This window comes from Chanodichthys erythropterus, chromosome 3, assembly GCF_024489055.1.
Source record: "Chanodichthys erythropterus isolate Z2021 chromosome 3, ASM2448905v1, whole genome shotgun sequence".
NCBI classification, from domain to species: domain Eukaryota; kingdom Metazoa; phylum Chordata; class Actinopteri; order Cypriniformes; family Xenocyprididae; genus Chanodichthys; species Chanodichthys erythropterus.
The window spans coordinates 25,785,204-25,805,582 of NC_090223.1; the positions used below are offsets into that span (position 1 = coordinate 25,785,204).

The following is a 20,379-nucleotide window of genomic DNA, read 5'->3' on the forward strand; positions in this document are numbered from 1 at the left end:
AAGGTAAGCACAAACACACACCTTTCTGAAATTATTTAGAGATGGGATGATTTTATTGTAGTTATAAATATACGTACATGCATGTCAACCCATGAAAATACTTTATATACCCTTAACAATAGTATAAAAAAAATTATAAGTTATGCATTGTACTGCAACACCAAACCCAACACCATAAAACAGTATATAACTCTATACTTTGGCTTATAAAAACTATGGCAAGGTAATACTCATTAACTCATTTAACCATATGTTTGATCATAGTCTGAGTACGCTGGATGTGGGATGTTTTCTATAAAAATGTAAGTAGATTCCATGAGAAGTGGGAGGTAGATGAACAGGATTTTGAAAGCAGAACAAATTCAGTCTTTGGCACCATTAATGCCCCTCAAAGGTCAAAGTTCATAGTTGAAACGACTGCAGTGCCAGCATGTTTCGGGTATTCAGGAGCTAATGAATCATCGCCGGGCGCAACCTCTCCCTGATGATCTGCCATGAGTCCTGCCTCACGGGCATGTTGCCATAGGTGGCTGTTTCCCACAATGCCCTGCTTTCTTAAGTAACCTTGGCAGCAAAAGAGGGGTGGGGTACGATTGGTGAGGGACAGAAGGAAACAGGATTCTGAGGGAAAAGGACACATAAAAGCACATAATAAATTATTAGGTCTTGCAAGAACACTTGAACGTTTTTTTTGGCATACATAATACTGTTCAAAAGTTTAGGGTCGGTGAGATTTTTTTAAAGTACTGAAAGTCTCTTCTGCTCGCCAATTATAAAATAGCTGTTTTCTATTGCAATATAATTTAAAATGTAATTTATTCCTGTGAGGTCAAATATGAATTTGCTGAATAAAATCTTACTGACCCCAAACTTTTTGTATTGTAAAATATCCATAATGTGCATATTTAGTGAATTATTGGCACTCAAATGTCTCACATTTGTGTATAGTATGTACTGACCAGCATAAAAGGCCCTGAGGTCAGTTTGGAGGCAGTGCTCGAGGAAGCGTCTGAGAGGTTGGCTGTGTGATATGGGCTGATCCCATTCAGTCAGGAAGTCCTCGACCATGTGATGAATGGCCTCAGGTCGTGGTAGAGGCCAGCCAACTGGACGATGTCTCATAACTTTCTCTATAGAAACATAAAGCACACTTAATTTAACATTCCAGTACATGACTGATAGGACAGCAACAGAATGTCCAAAATATATTCTCAAAAACGTCAAAATCTCATACAATTCCACATATGAGAGGTCAAGCGATTAAAGAATTAAAGGGTTAGTTCACCCAAAAATTAAATTTCTGTCATTAATTACTCACCCTCATGATGTTCTACACCCGTAAGACCCTCGTTCATCTTCAGAACACAAATTAAGGTATTTTTTGATGAAATATGACTTGTCTATAGACAACAATATAATCAACACTGTCAAGGTCCAAAAAAGTAAAGTAGTAGTAAAGACATTGTTAAAATAGTCAACGTGAATACAGTGGTTCAACCTTTTCGTTATGAAGCGATGAGAATACTTTTTGTGTGCCAAAACAAAAAAATAATGATTTTATTTGACAAAATCTTCTCTTCCCTGTCAATCTCTTATGCTGTTGATGTAGTGAACGTAGTGCAACACTCCCATGTTTACACCCGAACGCCGGCTCATTATTGGCCAGCTCCTGCGTCAGCATCACACACATGCGTCGTACTGCTCACGTGACAGCGTCGGCCAATACTGAGCCGGCATTCTGACGTAAACACGGAAGCGCTGAACGTCAACAGAGTATGAGAACGACACAGAAGAGAAGATATTGTTGATTAAAGTTGTTATTTTTGCTTTGTTTTTGTGCACAAAAAGTGTTCTTGTCCCTTCATAACATAAAGGTTGAACCACTGCAGTCACGTCGACAGTTGTCTTTAGTAGCTTTCTGGACCTTGAAAGTGTTGATTATATTGCCGTCTATGGGTGAGTCATATACCTCTCGGATTTCAACAAAAATATCTTAATTTGTGTTCTGAAGATGAACGATGGTCTTACGGGTGTGGAACGACATGAGGGTGAGTAATTAATGACATAATTTTCATTTTTGGGTGAACTAACCCTTTAATTGAATCTCCATTCACAATATACTATATACAGTAAATCAACAAAACATATTAGAGAAGCTCTTTACCTGTAGGTAGTGTGTTGTAGTAGTACAGGACGGGATGGAGGAAGTTGGACCTCCAGGCTTTGGTCCATTCTGACTCAGCCCGACCGGGCCCTAGTGTATCAGTCCGGTTCAGTCCATACTGCATGACCAAGACCAGGAGTCCATGATCTGAGAGGGGCCGCCCAGAGAGAGCAGACAGCTGGGGCAGGGCCTGCAGAGGAAACTCCTCCAGATATTCACAGTAAGACCTGCGGAAGGAAGGAGGAGAGAGATTTGTGTAGGTAAAACAGACATTAAATCAGAGCAGCCATATTTAATTTGATGTGAATGAAAACAAGGTTGTGAGGGATATAATCACAGTCTTGTCAAGATCAGTTTATTCAGCAAGGATGCATTAAATTGATCAAAAGTGACAGTAAATTTATAATGTTACAAAAGATTTCTATTTCAAATAAACACTGTTCTTTTGAAGACTGCTGAAAGAACATATATGGTTTCCACAAAAATATTAAGCAGCACAACACTGATAGTAACAATAAATGTTTCTTAAGCATCAAATCATCATATCATTATGATTTCTGAAGGATCATGTGACACTGAAGACTAGAGCAATGATGCTGAAAATACAGCTTTGATCACAGGAATAACACTTAAAATATATTCAAATTGAAAAGTTATTTTAAATTGCAATAATATTTAATAATATTACTATTTTTGACTGTATTTGTGAACAATTAAAGGGATAGTTCACCCAAAAATGAAAATTTGATGTTTATCAGCTTACCCCCAGGGCATCCAAGATGTAGATGACTTTTTTTCTTCAGTCGAACGCAAATTATGATTTTTAACTGCAACCGCTGCTGTCTGTCAGTCAAATAATAGCAGTGATTGGGAACTTGAACAATAAGAGTCGAAAAAATTTCCATAGACAAATCCAAATTAAACCCTGCGGCTCGTGACGACACATTGATGTCCTGAGACACGAAACGATCGGTTTGTGCGAGAAACCGAACAGTATTTATATAATTTTTTACCTCTAATACACCACTATGTCCAACTTCGTTCAGCTTCCTGTTAGTGAGGTCTGATCGCGCTCTGACAACGGAAGTGATGTCTCGTGCTCATTGAAGTATATGGGCGAGACATCACTTCCGTCACCAGAATGCGTTTTTTGACCTCACTAACAGGAAGCTGAACGGAGTTGGACATAGTGGTGTATTAGAGGTAAAAATATATAAATAATGTTCGGTTTCTCGCACAAACCGATCGTTTCGTGTCTTAGGACATTAATGTGTCGTCATGAGCCGCAGGTTTTAATTTTGATTTGTCTAAGCAACTTTTATTTACTGTTATAGTTGAAGTTCCCAATCACTGCTATTATTTGACTGACAGAGGGCAGCGGTTGCAGTTAAAAATCATAATTTGCGTTCGACTGAAGAAAAAACGTCATCTACATCTTGGATGCACTGGGGGTAAGCAGATAAACATCAAATTTTCATTTTTGGGTGAACTATCCCTTTAATGCAGCCTTGGTGAGCAGAAGACATTTCATTCAAAATACAAAAAAATTATTAATATTTCATCAATGAATGATTGACAATCAGATATGACATTTTGTACATGCATCTCTTACCCTCGCAGTAAAATAATGTCCCCGAGAACCCCAAACATTTGGTATGGTCCAGAGGCTTCATTCACCCTCTTAAGAATCCAAGACTGCAGCTGACTGATGGGTAATATTGTAGCGGGCCAGGCAATGTTATGGTAACGTTGCTCCAGGATTTTATGAACGGCACGAACTGTAGTAGCAAAACAGAGAAACTTTAATATGACCTCCTAAATTCTTATGACAAACGTGAAAAGTTATGTTTAAGTGAGGCGTAATCCTTACCAGTGTAGCGGAACCCATGAACAAATCCACCAGCAGACATACGATAATCTCTGGAGTGGGCTGCCGTACCCAGGACAAACATGTTGGGTGTCCCTCTGCCTTCATACCAGGCTGTTACACCTGGCAACCGGCCTCGGGCACCGCTGCTTTGGGGCGGCCGTGCAGATCTGGATCAATAATGAAAATATTTTGTCAATCTGAAAATAATTCATAATAATAAATGTAATTGTTCATATCTTACCCATCAAAAATGGAGAAGTTAAAACGGAAGCCCAGGCAGCGGATCACTCGGTCATACGGCTGTCTGAGAGAGAAGTTATCAGTGTGGTAACCAGGCAGATTTTGACCGGTGACCTCTGAAATGTTCTTGCCGTTCTGGTCATCAAGCAGTTCAGTCAGAGTTAAATACAGCGGCTCCTTTCCCTCCGTTGATGTTCGACTTCTTTTCTTTGCTGTTCTTCTTTTCCCAGCATTTTTTCCTCTACGGACAATGGCAATATCCTCCAGTCGTCCCTCTACAAGACCATCTAGAGATTTCAGCTGGTACGTGTCTAATAGCTCATTATTTACTGCCCTAAAAACAGAAATGGTAAAGTCACCATGAAATCGAAACGCAATTCTTGAATTTAGAATGTTGCAGTGTTTATTATAAAAGATTTATCCATGGATGTCATTATTTTAAAAAAAATTCATGTGCACTCGTAATCTTTAATCAAAAATGTTAACCTCCCCTCCCCCTCCAAACGATATTTCTTCTCTCCTTGATGTGTGTCTTGGCGGAGAGTGAGACTAAGGGGCCGTTTAACACAACACCGTTTTCGACTATAAACTGAAAACTTTTTATGCGTTTTGGTCATTTATTTTCTTGACAACAGCATTTTGGTGACCTGAAAGCGCAAGCTTTTGAAAACGATATTGTCATCGTCTCTGTATAAACAACAAAAACGCAAATTTGTGAAAATGGTAACATCATGCTCATGTGTATTTTGTGTTAAGTCTATAGGCGTTAAGTGTTTATTACAAAGTTATATCGCCATCTACTGGCATGGCATGAATAATTAAGCATTTTTAGTCGTTTTCACAGATCCTCGTGAACGGGGATCATTTTGAAAATGCTGATGCAGGTACGCGAAAAAAGCAAAGGAATTTTTTTTCTTCATTTTTAGTATGCCGTTTTAGTGTAAATGTACCCTAAATATCCTCACAACTGACTACAAACTGGCAGATCTGCCTGCATTTAGAAATGCCCAACTTCCTACGATCCAATCAATTCCCAAAAGATGAAATCCAGTCCTGCCCTACATTCTCATTCCAGATGCAGTTTCACTTGGATATTCATGACAATATGGAAGAAAAGACTATCGCAACTTCTGTTTCATGCCAACTTTAATTTCGACTTAAAGTGCAGTAACACTAGCGAAATTTCGTGGGCAAAAAACATCCATTGTCAACAGTACAACGATGCATGAAGTGGGGATGTGCAAGATACTGCTGCTAGCCGATATTGGAAATATGTTTACATTTTATTTAGCACATTTATGTTTTGATTTATATGTTTCATAACAATGGCTATGTTCCAATTGCTGTCATGTTAATGTTACAATGCTACAATCCTATTTTGCCTCAGATTTTCATTTGTTTGCGTTCTCCATGTCACTTGCTGTGGGCTCAGAGAAATGTCCACTCATAAAATGAGCAAGGTGAGAGAATATTTTGATTTAGAAGAAACAAAGTCCTAATTGTCCTATACACTCTCAATTGTGAGGGAGAAAATAGCCCAATGCAATTTTCTCAGTCGGGAGCTGAAATTCCGGATGGGGGGAGGGGGTGTTGGAGCACCAAAATTGTACATTGTTGTAGTGGTATAAACTCACAGAAACAACTTAAAAGTGGATTTTGGATAACTTGGATAACTTTTGGATAACTTGGCAACACTGATTGCCAATCATCCAATCAGTGGCCTCTGATTTTAGTGGAAGGGTTAGAAGGGTTGGTTGAGAAGAATAGGATGAAAACGTTAATCCTACCTGGATAAATCACTTGTGAATTTTGGTTGCAGATATAAGCATACTTGAAAACATTCATTTTATGCTTTATGCAATGAGTTGGACAGAGCGGATGAAATACCGGAGGTCCCCGACGTAGTGTGTCTGCCATGCGAGACGTACTGGGCTGGGACTATACAAGTGAATCCGGCTGGCTCTACCCAAGATGCTTTGTGCCGTCTCAAAGGCAGAGTTTCCTTTGCCGAGGATTAACACAGCTTGTTCTTTAAACTCCTCAGGATCAGTGGGAATAGACTCATAACCCTCCACGAGGTCAGAGCCAAGAAAATCCACCTGCTGGGGAACCCAAAGGCCTGTAGACACCAACAGGACACTATGGAGACAAAGAAAAAAAATTTAATTACATTAAAAAAAAAGTTATGAGGGCATATCAAAGTGACAAATATTCAATTGAAAATATTAAAATAAATGAATGTAGTTACCATACCTGCACTGATAATTAACACCATTCTGATCAGACAGGATGTATCCCCGGTTTCCATTAAATTCTGATGCTTGAATTCTCCCTATATCAGCTCCATATTTAACCTTCAGCCCCAGCTCTTTCTCAAACATTGAGAGGTAACGTGGGAAGTCATCAGCATTGGGGTAAAGCTCCCGGCTTATTCGCTGAAACAGCAGGTCGGGCCTGTCACTCAACAGGGAGTTCCAATCATGACGCAAGTTGAATTCCTTGTTCCGCCTCCCAGTGTATATTTTATTAATGCTGATGAGCTTTCTGTGGCGAGGATATCTGAAAAGAATACAGTAATTAAGATGGTTCAGCTTCAATAAAGAAATATTAATAAATCTTAAGATGCATTATATTTTAATTATGTTATATAAGATGTAATTACATTTTTATATTTTACTTAGTTATGTTCCCTTTTTACTGCAATAGTTTTCATAAATGTCTAAATTATTCTATCTCAGTTAAAGAAAACATTGTTTGTCATTCAGATCTCACGTACATGTTGAAGAAGCTGCCTGGTCCTGTGTTTCTCTCTAGAATGATGTAATCTCTCTGGCTCCGGGACAGAAAGTAGCCCATCTGGAGCCCTGCAGGTCCAGCTCCCAGCACACAGTACTCATGGCTCACGGTCTTATTTCGGCCATGAAGACCAGAAGCAGAATTGGCCAGGGACAGGACACACAGGAGCCTGAAGAGAGGCTGGATCACACTCATGGGGCCTTGGGATGGAAATACAAACAACAGATTAAGGCTCTACATGTAATAGGAGGTTTACCTTAAAATCATAACATCATTTAAAAACTAACTGCATATGCAGAAAATAGCAAGACTACTTCATATAATAAAGCATAAGAAATAAATACATAACTAAGCATAAAGGTAAACACAGTAATTGAGAATAGAACTACAAACTATAAATTAATACACAATATATATAATAGTTTTTATATATAGGTACATGTTTACAAATACAGCCAATTATGGCTCCCTGTTCCAATTCTGGGGATGCGGCAACATCCAACACATGCAAGAGCGAAAAACACAGCATAGTGTAAATATACTGGCACTAAATCAACCTACCGTCAACTACAGCTGCTCCTGCGATCCTTTAGTAACAGAAAATATGAAAATAATAGGCCGGCATTTCGTAAACTACATCTTTGCGATTGCACGGTTTTCATAACATCTTCCACAGACAGAAGACAGCGTACTTTTGACGTCACGAAAGAGATGGACGTCGAACGCGAACCAATGAGAGGCAAGAGGGGCGTGGCTAAATAGTTCACGCCCACTTAAATGCGTCCTAGTATTTTGTTTTTATTTATTTTTTTATAACTTTTTTTTAAAGTATCGATTTTATCACAACTTAAAAAAATAAACTTTCCTTTTTTTCCTTTTTTTAAAAAAAAAAAACATTAAAACTGTTATTATTCACTCAAAAATGTTTTCCTCTTTTCAAAAGCCTTCCAGATGTTTCCTTTTTATTGTTTTATCCGTGTCATTTGAGTGTATTTGCAAAGATTGCATGCATGTATGTCTACTGTTGGCAGATCAATTAAATGAACTAGTTTAAGTATGAAATAGAGAAAATGTAAAAGTGTTTTCTAATTGATTTTTTGAAGATATTTTAAATATTTTATATTACGATTTTTATCTACAATATGTATATTTAATAACCTGAAATTAAGCAGAACATTACAAAAAAAAAAATTAAAACTACACTGTCATTGTTTTGAGGTTTTGCTGTGTCATGTTTAGAGAACCACGCCAACAAAGAAACTGTACAGTCATGAAATCAGCGTAAACTATAAAAGTGCCCACAACACATTGTTTTAAAGCTTTATTAGACTTTGTACGCTTAATTGCATACATTGCAACACACTTTCTAACTTCATAACCCATATAAACCTTGACTCAAACTGGTCTCATGTCATGTGACTCTCATTGCTCTGTCATGAGAAACCATTGAGATTTCTCAGTCGAAGAAAACGTCCAGTCATGGTTAGTGAAAGCATGTGGAACTACCTCGACATTTTTCACTTCCCTTTTCCATAAATGTAATGACTCAAATGGGAAGGAGAGGGTATAAAAATGAAGTGTGGAGGAGAGGGAGATCACAGCCTCTGTGAACACTGTGAAGAGACAAGAGAGAGACAGCAAGAAACACACAAGGACTTCCGACACTGCAAGTAAGACGACAAAACTTCATTTAAATCTGTTACAGTGGACTTTATGAGATTTAATAACAAATATTTGTTCTTTTAGAGATGGAATCCACGAAAAGCAAACCAAGAGATAGCACTGGCAGGTAAAAAAAACATGTCTTTTTATTATTTTCATTCAGCCAGTAATCATCGAATGAAACTCATAGTGATTATTATACTGCAGCATTGAAGCCTGAAGTAAAGTCGAGTCAGTGATTCTTAAAAGCATAAGTATAAATCAGTTTTTAGACTGCTGATGAGTGATTGTGCCATGTTTTTTCTGCAGTGATCTGTCTGAGCAGATAAAAGCAGCCACCAAAGACAGTCACGTGAGAGCTGAGAACACACAACTGATGCTCAACTACCAGAAAGGACAGATCACACAAACACAGTACAAGGTACAGCTACACAAAGACCATACATTCACAATCAGGATGCAGACAAATATATGTGACTTTAACATGTAAAAAATAGGCCTATATGAAACAATAAAGGGGTTTAAAATAAATGTTTTTCAAGAAAATAAGATGTATTGTGTTTTGATACATTCTAAAAGCTTATAATATTAACAAATACAAAATACCCAAAAAAATACCATAAGAAGTGCTAAGTTTTTTTGGGCATGTAGTTGTTCAGATATGTACCATAGTAGGGTAATTTTAAACACCTTATATGTACAATATAAATTCCATGGAGCATCAATTTAGTATTCATTCAACACAATGGTGTATTAAAAAGTAACACTGTAATACCATCTGCTGTACCTAACTATTTTGATAATCAGTTAAACATGTCTTTGATTAATCGATTTATTAAATTAAAAAGTCATGACTTCCTATATTTTAATGAAGAGAAAAAATCCACATTGCTGAATGTTATTTTATGAAGGCTATAAAGTTAAATGTATGAATTATGCTACATATTGTATGCAAAAAGTTTAAAATATAGATTGAATATCAATTAAACGATATCAATAGATTTCCACATTATCACTAATAATAATAGTGTTAAGAATTCTGAAGAACTTCAAGAAGTCAGAACTTGTTTTGTAAGGTTCATTTGGGGTTCTCTATAGAACTCTAGGGTTCTTGATTTTAGATTTAAAGAACACTTTTTATGCCAGAATGGTTCTATATAACGAGAAATGTCTTAAACGACTGCAAAATACTTTCATGTTTAACAGGTTATTTCATTTCTTGTCTAATAATAAAGTATGTTTCTGAGCTGTTTAATTCGTAAAATGTAATTACAATTAAAACAAAATTAATTAAAACTAAATTCATAAAATGATCCCATTATAAGAACCCCTAAAAGCTTCTGTATATGAAGCACCTGACAGAACCCTTAATATAGTTTGTCTCAAGTCTGTTTTGATTGTAATAATGATTAATTGTTGTTTATTGTTGATTTTTATGTATTTTTTATTTTTTTTGGTCCTTAAGTGTCATGTAAGGCGCCTATAAATAAAATGTATAATAATAATATATAGGTTCTATAGAGCCTTGTACTAACAGCTAACTTCATCTGTGTCGTGTGTAATAATTGCAATTGTGTTTCCAGCTTCTGCTGTGTTCTCTGTATGAGATCTACCGAGCGCTAGAGGAAGAGCTGGACAGGAACGCCGACCATCCTGCCGTTCAGCCCGTCTACTTCCCTCAGGAGCTGGCCAGACTGGAGTCTCTGGAGCTGGACCTGGAGCACTTCTTTGGACCCCACTGGAGGAAGAGAATAACAGTGCCTGCCGCCACACACAGATACTCACAGAGACTGAGAGAGGCGAGTCTGTGAATCATCTCTTTAAGTGGAATGCATGAGGATGTGAAATTAGAGCATTTAACGCTCTTCCATTCCAGTGATTTTCATTCTAATTCAGTGCTCTCTGTTCCCTTTAGATTGGCAAGAACAGTCCAAATCTTCTGGTGGCACATGCCTATACACGCTATCTCGGTGATCTGTCAGGAGGCCAAGTGCTGGGCAAAATTACCCAGAAATCCTTGGGACTGAGCGGCATCAAGGGAATCGCATTCTTCTCATTTCCTGGAGTGACGAGCCCCAATAGATTCAAGCAGCTGTACAGGAGCAGAATGAACAGCATTGAGTTAACAGAGAAGCAGAGACAGGAAGTGCTGGATGAGGCTACCAGAGCTTTTGAGTTCAACATTGAGGTGAGCAATGACACATTATATATGACATCTGTTACCCCAAACTTATATGTATATAACAGAAAAAAATATATACAGTCAAACCAAAAATTATTCATTATTATCTATCTGTCTGTCTGTCTGTCTATCTATATTCCCCTTATATACATATAACTTTGGGGTCTGTTCAGTTTTTTTTTTTTATAAATAGTAGTAAGAAAGTAATATTTTTAGTCAGCAAGGATGCATTAGATTGATCAAAAGCAAGATATTTGTAATAGCTGAAAATTCAGCTTTGCCATCACAATAAAAAAAAAATACATTTTAAAAATATAATTAAATAGAACTGTCATTTTAAATAGTAATATTTCAAAATATTAGTTTTTATTGTATTTTTGAGCAAATCAGTGCAGCCTTGGTGAGAATAAGACTTCTTTGAAAAACATTACAAAATATTACTAACCCCTAACTTTTGAGAAGGATGGATGGATAGATGGCCCATCAGAGCTAGAATGATAAGACAGAATGATATTTTCTTGCAAGAAAATAAGGTTGAAAAAACTTTAAACATTGATGCAATGTTTGTATTTGTCATTTCAAACAGGTTTTTGATGATCTTCAGAAAATGCTGAGCATCACAGAGGAAGCTTCAAGTGAGTATCAAAAAATAAGTGAAATTGCTTAGAAATAGTAAATATATATAATAATTACCATATTCTATTTGTTTAGGTGAAAAAAGAAATGACACAGCATCCCAAAGTCAATCAAGAACCTTCTCCAACTCTCCGATTCTCCAGTTTGCCCTAGGTGTGGGAATCACTTTGGCAACTGTTGGAATGGGAGTTTATGCTTTTTGATTCAGCACTTTTTTTTTTTTTGTCAGTATTAGATTTTAATACCACAGGTCAAATCTACAGGCTGATCTTTAACCAACACTTATCATGGGTATTATAAAACATGCACTCAGTAATAAATCAAGCACATTTTCAAGTGACCCAAAAAGTCATTTAGAAATAACTTTAAAATGTATCATGTCAGCATATATTTTTCTTTAAAATATGTACCAGCTTTTAACATATGTGCATTTACATTTATACATTTGGCAGATGCTTTTATCCAAAATTATTAAGTGCATTCAACAAATATATTTTTATCTGTCCATAAAATATGCAATTGTTTTCTATGTATTCTTGAAAAATACAATAAAATTTAACTTTATAAAAAAATTAAAACTGATGTCTTTTTTACTACAAGACAGACACAAATATTCATTTTTTAAATTGCTTTATTATGTTATCCATACAAAATTCATATCTTTACTTTGACGAGTGACAGATTACATTTGTGATGAAGCATTCTTTTTCATTGAAAAACCATGTGAAGACAGTAAAGCATACCAAGCACTGACAAAAAGGAGAAGAACTTCTCAGCAAACGGGTAGATTGATAAACATGACATTTCTCCAGCAATGGAGTGTCTAGACAACTATGTACAATAAATCTGAATTGTATATCATTTCTGCGGTGGCTTCAGTCTGCACATCTGTGTTTAGATGCCAGGCTCTGCTGGCAGATTTGTGTGTGAAAATCACACAACATCTCTCTACTTGACCCGGTAGAGAACCTTCCTCTGCATACGGTGCTGCAGTTCACCCCTCCTCATCATCAGATGAAGGACCTTGTGAATGGCGTGTTCTGGGTATTTCTGTTAAAAGAACAGACAAAGTAATTACACACTGACAATAAATAATAGTCATGTGAGAAGTTAGGCAGATTGTGATCAACTCTTGGAGCTCCAACACACCTGTTTGGTGAAATCCTGTATGATGCTGTGTTCAGACACCTGGGAGCCGATGGCGAAGCGTCTCTTCAGCTGTTTTTCTATGCGAGAGATCATCTCCTGATCCTCCTGAGTGGTAAATCCTTCAACACCTACAGACAAACAGCATACATCAGACTCGCCAGCTACATTTATAGAAGCTAAAAAGTTCAGGGGCTCAATAATGATAAACTGGCTGATTGAGGGTGAGAAAATCATGGGATAATTTTCATTTTTGGGTAAACTATTACTATTAATATTACTATTATTAAATTGATTACGTTATTTATTTTTAGTGGCAGGCCTAATTCTCCACAGGGATCTGCAGCGATGTGTAATATTACAGTCTATTCTCTACTTTAAAAGACCAACACTTACCGGACAGACTGCCGGACAGGGCCGCGTCTAGCGTGGACACCTGGAAGAGTCTCAGAGCCTCATCCACCTCTTCCTCTCCAGCGATGGGCTGCAGCTTCATCTTAGCGAGAGACTCCGCAATGCGCACCACAGCCTCCAGCTGCCTGCAGGATGACAAATGATCATCAAGTTAATAATAACTTCATAAAAACTGCTAGACAAGTGCTATGTATGAAATAAGCAATGGCACCTCATACCTACTGGTGAATAAGTATAATCTGTATATTACATGCCACTGTGATACATTCTAAATACTGGCTGTAAAAATACACCTATCGAGGAACAAAATGAGTAAAAACAGGTGCCTTAATACTGAATTCAGTTGTTACCTGACAGTGATGGGGATGGAAGCACGTCTGTCGATCTCTCTCTCGTGTTCCTTCGCTCCGCTTCTCATCAATACGTATCTGTTCTTCAGTTTCTCCGCAGCGGCCGCAGACAGACGTGGTCCACATTTCCTGTTTGTGAGTTGACAAAGCATTTTAATTCTGATAGACAATGTTTCCATACAAAGCCACGAAAATCACCACTTCCTGGGAATGTGCCAAAAAACATCTAATAAAAACAGAAGTTGCTGCAATTGGGGAAGCCACTGTAGCTCTTTTTTTGTACTTCATAAATTATTTGCACATGTTATCTTGACCCAGACTTACACTCTTGCGTAGGCAATGTATTTCTTCAGCATGGCCAGAGGAATCTCTCCCTCCACGCCCTCCGTCTGTGTCTGAGCGCTCAAGTGAACGTTCATCACATGCCGGGCCAAAGTCTAAAGGAAAAACACACAGGCATGAGCATTAGCTCACAAGAAATAATTTAAACATTTAAAGGTGCCCTAGAATTAAAAAAAAATGTAATTTATATTGGTATAGTTGAATAACAAGAGTTCAGTACATGGAAATGACATACAGTGAGTCTCAAACTCCATTGTTTCCTCCTTCTTATGTAAATCTCATTTGTTTAAAAGGCCTCCGAAGAACAGGCGAATCTCAACATAACACCAACTGTTACGTAACCCTCCATTTGAGGGTTATATTAGCTGTGTGAACTTTGAAAATGCACTGTATTATAGAGTCACGAGCTCGATGGGCAGGGAGCACGAGATTTAAAGGGCCAGCAGCCCCTGAATCGGTGCATAGTTAATGATGCCCCAAAATAGGCAGTTAAAAAAATAAAAAAAAATTATGGGGTATTTTGAGCTGAAACTTCACGGACACATTCAGGGGACACCTTAGACTTATATTACATCTTGTAGAAAAACGTTCGATGGCACCTTTAAACATCTTTCCCCACCACTGAGAGAATTTTCCACAATAGGGGGGCGCTATTACACATCATTTTAAAGAGTCTCCAGATCAAAACACAAGCAAAAAAGGAGCAGAGACAAGTGATAAAAGCATTGCTTATGCATGTTGTAGTCTTCAAGGGGGGATTTTTGTTCAAAATGTTCAATGTGTTCAATACATTCAAGTGTTGACAAAAAACAAAAAATGCATGAAGCTAGAATTAAACTTTTTCTGATATACTGGTATTGATATATTGCATGTTCAGATATTCATACCACAAAATATTCTGGAGCCATTAAATTTTTATAAAAATGATCAAAAACAATGGCGGTGGCTTGCAACTTTATAAAACAAAATAAATTAAAAAAAAAACTCTGGCGGGAAAAGAGTTAGGGTGCGTTCACACTTGTCATGTTTGGTTCGATTAAAACGAACCCTGGTGCGATTGCTCTGTTAGTGCGGTTCATTTGAACATATGTGAACGCTGCCATCCGAACCCTGGTGCGCACCAAACAAGCGGACCGAGACCGCTGAAAAGACGGGTCAAGACATGTAAACAAACCAAAAACAGGAAGATGAGACCCTAAAAAGGACAGAATCCTCACGCATGTCGGTTTTTCTCGTCATAATCGCGAGTTTGCCCATCACAGGCATCAGACGCGCGTCTCCACGCAGCAGATCGTTTGTGTGTGTGTGACAGATGGATTCCCGCTGGTGTTTTGACTACTTTACACATTTTATAAGCTCTTCACGAGTTACCATCACATGCAGGCTACACACACACAACGAGCGCATTTACCTCAGCAAACAGAACTGTTTTGGATGTTCGTAAATTCCTTCTAAAAATAGGCAATACGTCATAAAATCTGACCAATCACGTTGTGAATGTATCCCTATGCCTTAAGGTTCGGTATCTTTTGTTTCAGTGATAAAATTGCCAATCTGAACGCTAACCGGACCAAATGAACCAAACGAACCGAACTACAAGTATGAACGCACCCTTAGTCTATGAGCAGCTATTGTTTTGTTCACCCACCATGTCTCGCTGTTGGTCGTGATGGTCTTTGATGATGAAGATCATGTCGAATCGAGACAGAATGGTGGGCATGAAGTCAATGTTGTCCTCTCCCTTTGTATCATCCCAGCGGCCGAACACAGAGTTGGCAGCAGCCAATACAGAGCAACGGGAGTTCAGAGTGGTGGTGATGCCGGCCTTTAGGTGAAAACACAAAGAAACTGATGAGTCTGTCTGTTTGATGAGAGAGTAATAGTGGATTTCTATTGCAGTGAAAAACACCTGGTACCTTTGCAATAGAGATGGTCTGCTGCTCCATGGCCTCATGGATGGCGACTCTGTCATCCTCTCTCATCTTTTGAAAAGAAAAACTTCATGGTTTAGCACAAAGCTCAAAGCATTTCATAAGACTGCATGAACATATGCAAGATATCCAGACTGCTTAGAAGAAGTCCAACCTTGTCAAACTCATCAATGCAGACCACTCCACCATCCGCCAGCACCATGGCACCTCCCTCCATGATGAAACCACGAGTGTTGGGGTCTCGAAGAACAGAGGCTGTCAAACCAGCAGCACTGCTGCCCTTACCAGAGGTGTAGACCTAACAGACAGACGCATACATTTTAACACAGATTCTCAATTACAAGAAATATTTATATTCAGGCATTTAGCAGACATTTGTGATTGAATGATGGTCCATCTTTATCACAGTCTTACCCCAATGGGAGAACATCTCTCCACAAACTTCAGCAACTGAGACTTGGCTGTGCCTGGATCTCCCAACATCAACAAGTTAATATCCCCTCTGCGTGTCAGACCATCAGGCAACCTAACAAAAGCCATTTTGAGCAGATTAGAAAGGTGGTGAAAAAAAAAAAAAGTTAAATGTGAAGTTGAGGCAGCTTCTGTTGTCTCACCTCTTCCTGGAGCCCCCAAACAGAAGGCACGCTATGGCCTTCTTCAGGTCATCGCTTCCGTAGATGGACGGGGCGAGAGAGCGAGCGAGGGAGTCATAGACGGACGGAGAGGAAGCCAGAGCCCTCAACTCCTCTTCCTCCTGAGGGGAGACTGAACCAGTGGCTCCACGGCCTGAAAGACGGTGAGAAGGACATGAGAATAGCCATTTTCAACCCAAGACAAACATTTCCCATAATATTTTACACATGCTCACCTGCTCCTTCAGTATCCACTTCAATGCCGACCACACGCAGGTACGCTGCTCGGATGCCCACACCAGCCCCCTTATCGCGACCTTTGGCTTTGGTTTGAGCCACCTTTTTGATGGAGTAGATGCCCATCACAGTTACTCTGTTGCCTGGCACTACACGGTCACACAAGTACCTGGGAGATGAAAGTCATGAATTAGGCACACTGTAGACAAAAAAAAGCATCACATGATAACATGAAGCTGTCGGTGTGTCCATCCACCTGTCGCAGTAGAGCTGCATGTGTCGTGGCATCTCTCCGTGAGGAACGGCATCAGGAGCTTCCTGCAGACGCTGAGTTTGGAAATCCACACACACGCACCGATCCGGGATGATGAAATACGGATCCACAGGGCACTTGACACGGCCCGCCTGCTCGCTGCAGGACAAAAAGAGACAGGAAATTGGTATAAATACATGCCTATTCTCTGTATCCAGTAGGGATGGGTTGACAGCATCAGTTAATTGATGCAACACCCTAAAATAGTGTAACCAAATAATTTTAAATAAGACCATCTTATAAAATTTTGTACTGATGAAATTAGTCACATGATATTCAAAATTGGGCAGACTAAAAAAAATATATGTTTTTCAGACAAGTTAGCACTAGAAAATCCCTAAACAGAATGAAGCGTGTTAAAACTAAACTGAGCATTTGGCAAAATACTCACGTGTTGCACTTGCGGGGCAGAGCGTAACCCTGCAGTCCCGGTGGCAGAGGAATGTTACTGATGACCGCTCTGCATCCGCGGCACTGAAGACACACTTTGGTGGCTTTGGCCCTCACAGCCGTAGAGGATATGATTATACCGGGAATCTTCACCAGACGTGACACCTGCTCTGACTGCAAAAGATGACAGGGATAAGTAGAATTTTTTATTTTTTTTTTAAATCTTAAAGTGTTAATTGTTTTCATTGTAGATGTATGGATGTGGCACACTTAGGCACAAATAAACACTCAGGAGTAAACAAATACTCCGCTATCCATCCGTTTTCATTTTGTAATTGTCAAGATAACATTATTTTCTCACTTTCAGGTTGCGGATGGAGGACGGGTGGGCGTCGCTCTTCAGCATGACCTGTATGTCCTGTACAGTCTCTTCTCCTAGTGGCCGTGGACGTGTGACCTCATCAGCCACTTCCTGTGCCGCCTCCTCCAACTGTCAATCAACATCATTAAATGTAAATCTTATAAACAACAATGTTCAAATTAGACTTATGCATTGCACAAATATAATACAGCATCCCGGAAAGTCATAAACAATATTAAAGGGTTAGTTCACCCAAAAATGAAAATTCTGTATTTCATTACTCACCCTCATGTCGTTTCACACCCGTAAGACCTTCGTTCATCTTCAGAACACAAATGAAGGTATTTTAGTTGAAATCCGATGGCTCTGTGAGGCCTCCATAGGAGTAATGACATTTCCTCTCTCAAGATCCATTAATGTACTAAAAACATATTTAAATCAGTTCATGTGTACAGTGGTTCAATATTAATATTATAAAGCGACAAGAATATTTTTGGTGCACCAAAAAAAAAAAAAAATAATAACTTATTTAGTGATGGCCGATTTCAAAACACTGCTTCAGGAAGATTTGGAGCATAATGAATCAGCGTGTCGAATCATGATTCGGATCACGTGTCAAACCGCCAAACTGCTGAAATCACGTGACTTTGGCGCTCCGAACAGAAGATTCAACACGCTGATTGATTATGCTCTGAAGCTTCCTGAAGCATTGTTTTGAAATCGACCATCACTATATAAGTCGTTATTTTGTTTTTTTCGTGCACCAAAAATATTCTCATCACTTTATAATATTAATATTAAACCACTGTACTCACATGAACTGATTTAAATATGTTTTTAGTACATTAATGGATCTTGAGAGAGGAAGTGACATTGCTCCCTATGGAGGACACACTGAGCCATCGGATTTCAACTAAAATATCTTAATTTGTGTTCTGAAGATGAAAGAAGGTCTTACAGGTGTGGAACGACATGAGGGAGAGTAATAAATGGCATTATTTTCATTTTTGGGTGAACTAACCCTTTAAGAAAGTCCATAACCTGAAATTAGATTACTTAAGTCTTGTGAAATTTCCAATATTTATGCGAAAAATGACTTCTGTAATTCTGTCCTTACCAATGGCAAATTCTCAGTAGGAAGTTTGTAAAGACAGTCTGACAGATCTTCATCAAAACTGGCCAAATCCTCCATCTCTACCTCAATCCAGTACTCTCCCAAAGTATAGTGCCTCTTGAGCTCATCTCTGAGGACAAAAAAATACATTTAACAGTGGAACAAAGCATTACAATAATAAAAATAGCAGACGAAGATGATAAACCTAGTTTTAAAAAGTACATTTTATACACATAGTTCACTTTATTAGGGCAAAATAGCGTTTGGAAATCATTCGATTCTTTCGAACAGTTCGGATCACTGAACCGACTCAAACGATTCTGTCATACAAAACATGTTCCAAATCGGTTCTACTGAGTCACTCTGATGAAGAACGATGTAAATCGCGCATAACTCTTAATTAATCTACACCAAATTGAATATGGGTTCAGGAAAAATAATAACTGGATATATAATTATATATATAATATGCAACGATCAGCACAAGGAAACTTTAATTGCATTGTTCAAAACGTATTCGCTCATTGTGAACAAAGAATCATAAGCAGGATGCAAGCAAACTATCACAATACCTGTATTTGTAGGTGAATCCAGTGCGATCGGTTCCGACTCTAAACTGCCTCAAGAATTCACGAAACTTCTTTTTGATCTGGCTGCGTTTCACGACCCCCTCATCGCCAATGCCATCACCTCCACCGAAACTGTCACTGTAATAAACTCCTGGATCATCAAATCCCGACATTTTGCAAATGTTCTGGAGTGGACTCCTTGTAATAAACGATCAATAAGCTATCACTTCAAACAGTGTTTTGAATTGTAAGTATTGCTAATATTCTGTGTCGGTCAGAATCAACAATGTGTTTCCCTGACACACGCGCGCTGACTTTCGCGGCAAAACCTCTAGCCCAGCTCGCGCTGAAGCCAGACTCCACCCACAGTGACTTTTCCGTGCCGCTTATTGGTCCACAAGCCGTTATGACGAGGTACGTCACGAAAAAGGCGCTACCAAAGCGGAGTACTGGCGGGAAAAACACAAAGCAAAGTGCAGGGACCGGAACTAGCTGTTCTGTTTGGCGCGGAATATCAGCATTGTTGAAGACTTGTCAGTTTACAGTTCACAAAACCTTATTTATACGAAAATAAATGTTAATCATGATAAATATCAAATAAAAAAATAACATAAATGATTGTTAGTGGAGACCTTTCTCAAAACTACAATGACAAAATACATTCAGAAGAGTCAAATAACGAAGACTTTAGCTGAAAGCTTCAGCTGTGATTTCAGAATAACAATATTAGACATATATGTCAAGTTGTTATGTGTTTAAAATGTTATACATTTAATAATTACAGTATTTATTAGCTAAAACAATGTTTTGACAATTGTTACCTTTTATATTTCTGAGGTTTAATGAATTGTTTAGTGTTCCTTTATTGCTTTACTATTTATATTTAATAATAGGCCTGTTGTGACAGAATGACAGACTCCATTGTGACAACATGCCCCACTATTAAAGAAAAAATTGTCATAAAATTGGGCTTTTTGTCTGTTAAACATCTAGAATTAGGTTTTGATTTATAAAATTGTATAAGGGACAG

The 20,379-nt window shown here is 38.3% G+C and overlaps 3 protein-coding genes across 3 annotated transcripts; 1 reads left to right on the top strand and 2 right to left on the bottom strand.

Annotated features, from left to right (window-relative positions):
• Window positions 1–41: 41 nt before the first annotated feature.
• Window positions 42–7,755, bottom strand: foxred2 (FAD-dependent oxidoreductase domain containing 2). Its single transcript, XM_067372537.1, has 10 exons — window positions 7,632–7,755; window positions 7,051–7,270; window positions 6,528–6,833; window positions 6,162–6,413; window positions 4,276–4,608; window positions 4,035–4,201; window positions 3,777–3,942; window positions 2,165–2,391; window positions 960–1,130; window positions 42–621 (listed from the first exon to the last, which is right to left on the bottom strand). The coding sequence occupies exons 2-10, from the start codon at window positions 7,263–7,265 to the stop codon at window positions 389–391; spliced, it is 2,070 nt and encodes a 689-aa protein (XP_067228638.1). The 5' UTR covers window positions 7,266–7,270; window positions 7,632–7,755; the 3' UTR covers window positions 42–388.
• An 870-nt stretch (window positions 7,756–8,625) lies between these two features.
• hmox1a (heme oxygenase 1a) lies at window positions 8,626–11,833 on the top strand. The gene is made up of 7 exons (XM_067381507.1): window positions 8,626–8,740; window positions 8,817–8,859; window positions 9,042–9,153; window positions 10,316–10,531; window positions 10,648–10,920; window positions 11,501–11,549; window positions 11,626–11,833. The coding sequence occupies exons 2-7, from the start codon at window positions 8,819–8,821 to the stop codon at window positions 11,751–11,753; spliced, it is 819 nt and encodes a 272-aa protein (XP_067237608.1). The 5' UTR covers window positions 8,626–8,740; window positions 8,817–8,818; the 3' UTR covers window positions 11,754–11,833.
• Window positions 11,734–19,675, bottom strand: mcm5 (minichromosome maintenance complex component 5). Its single transcript, XM_067381506.1, has 16 exons — window positions 19,353–19,675; window positions 18,784–18,910; window positions 17,667–17,795; window positions 17,307–17,479; window positions 16,859–17,014; window positions 16,602–16,771; window positions 16,348–16,519; window positions 16,148–16,259; window positions 15,888–16,031; window positions 15,719–15,784; window positions 15,451–15,627; window positions 13,785–13,897; window positions 13,461–13,589; window positions 13,093–13,235; window positions 12,700–12,827; window positions 11,734–12,600 (listed from the first exon to the last, which is right to left on the bottom strand). Exons 1-16 carry the CDS (start codon window positions 19,520–19,522, stop codon window positions 12,499–12,501), a joined length of 2,211 nt encoding a protein of 736 aa, XP_067237607.1. The 5' UTR covers window positions 19,523–19,675; the 3' UTR covers window positions 11,734–12,498.
• Window positions 19,676–20,379: the final 704 nt, after the last annotated feature.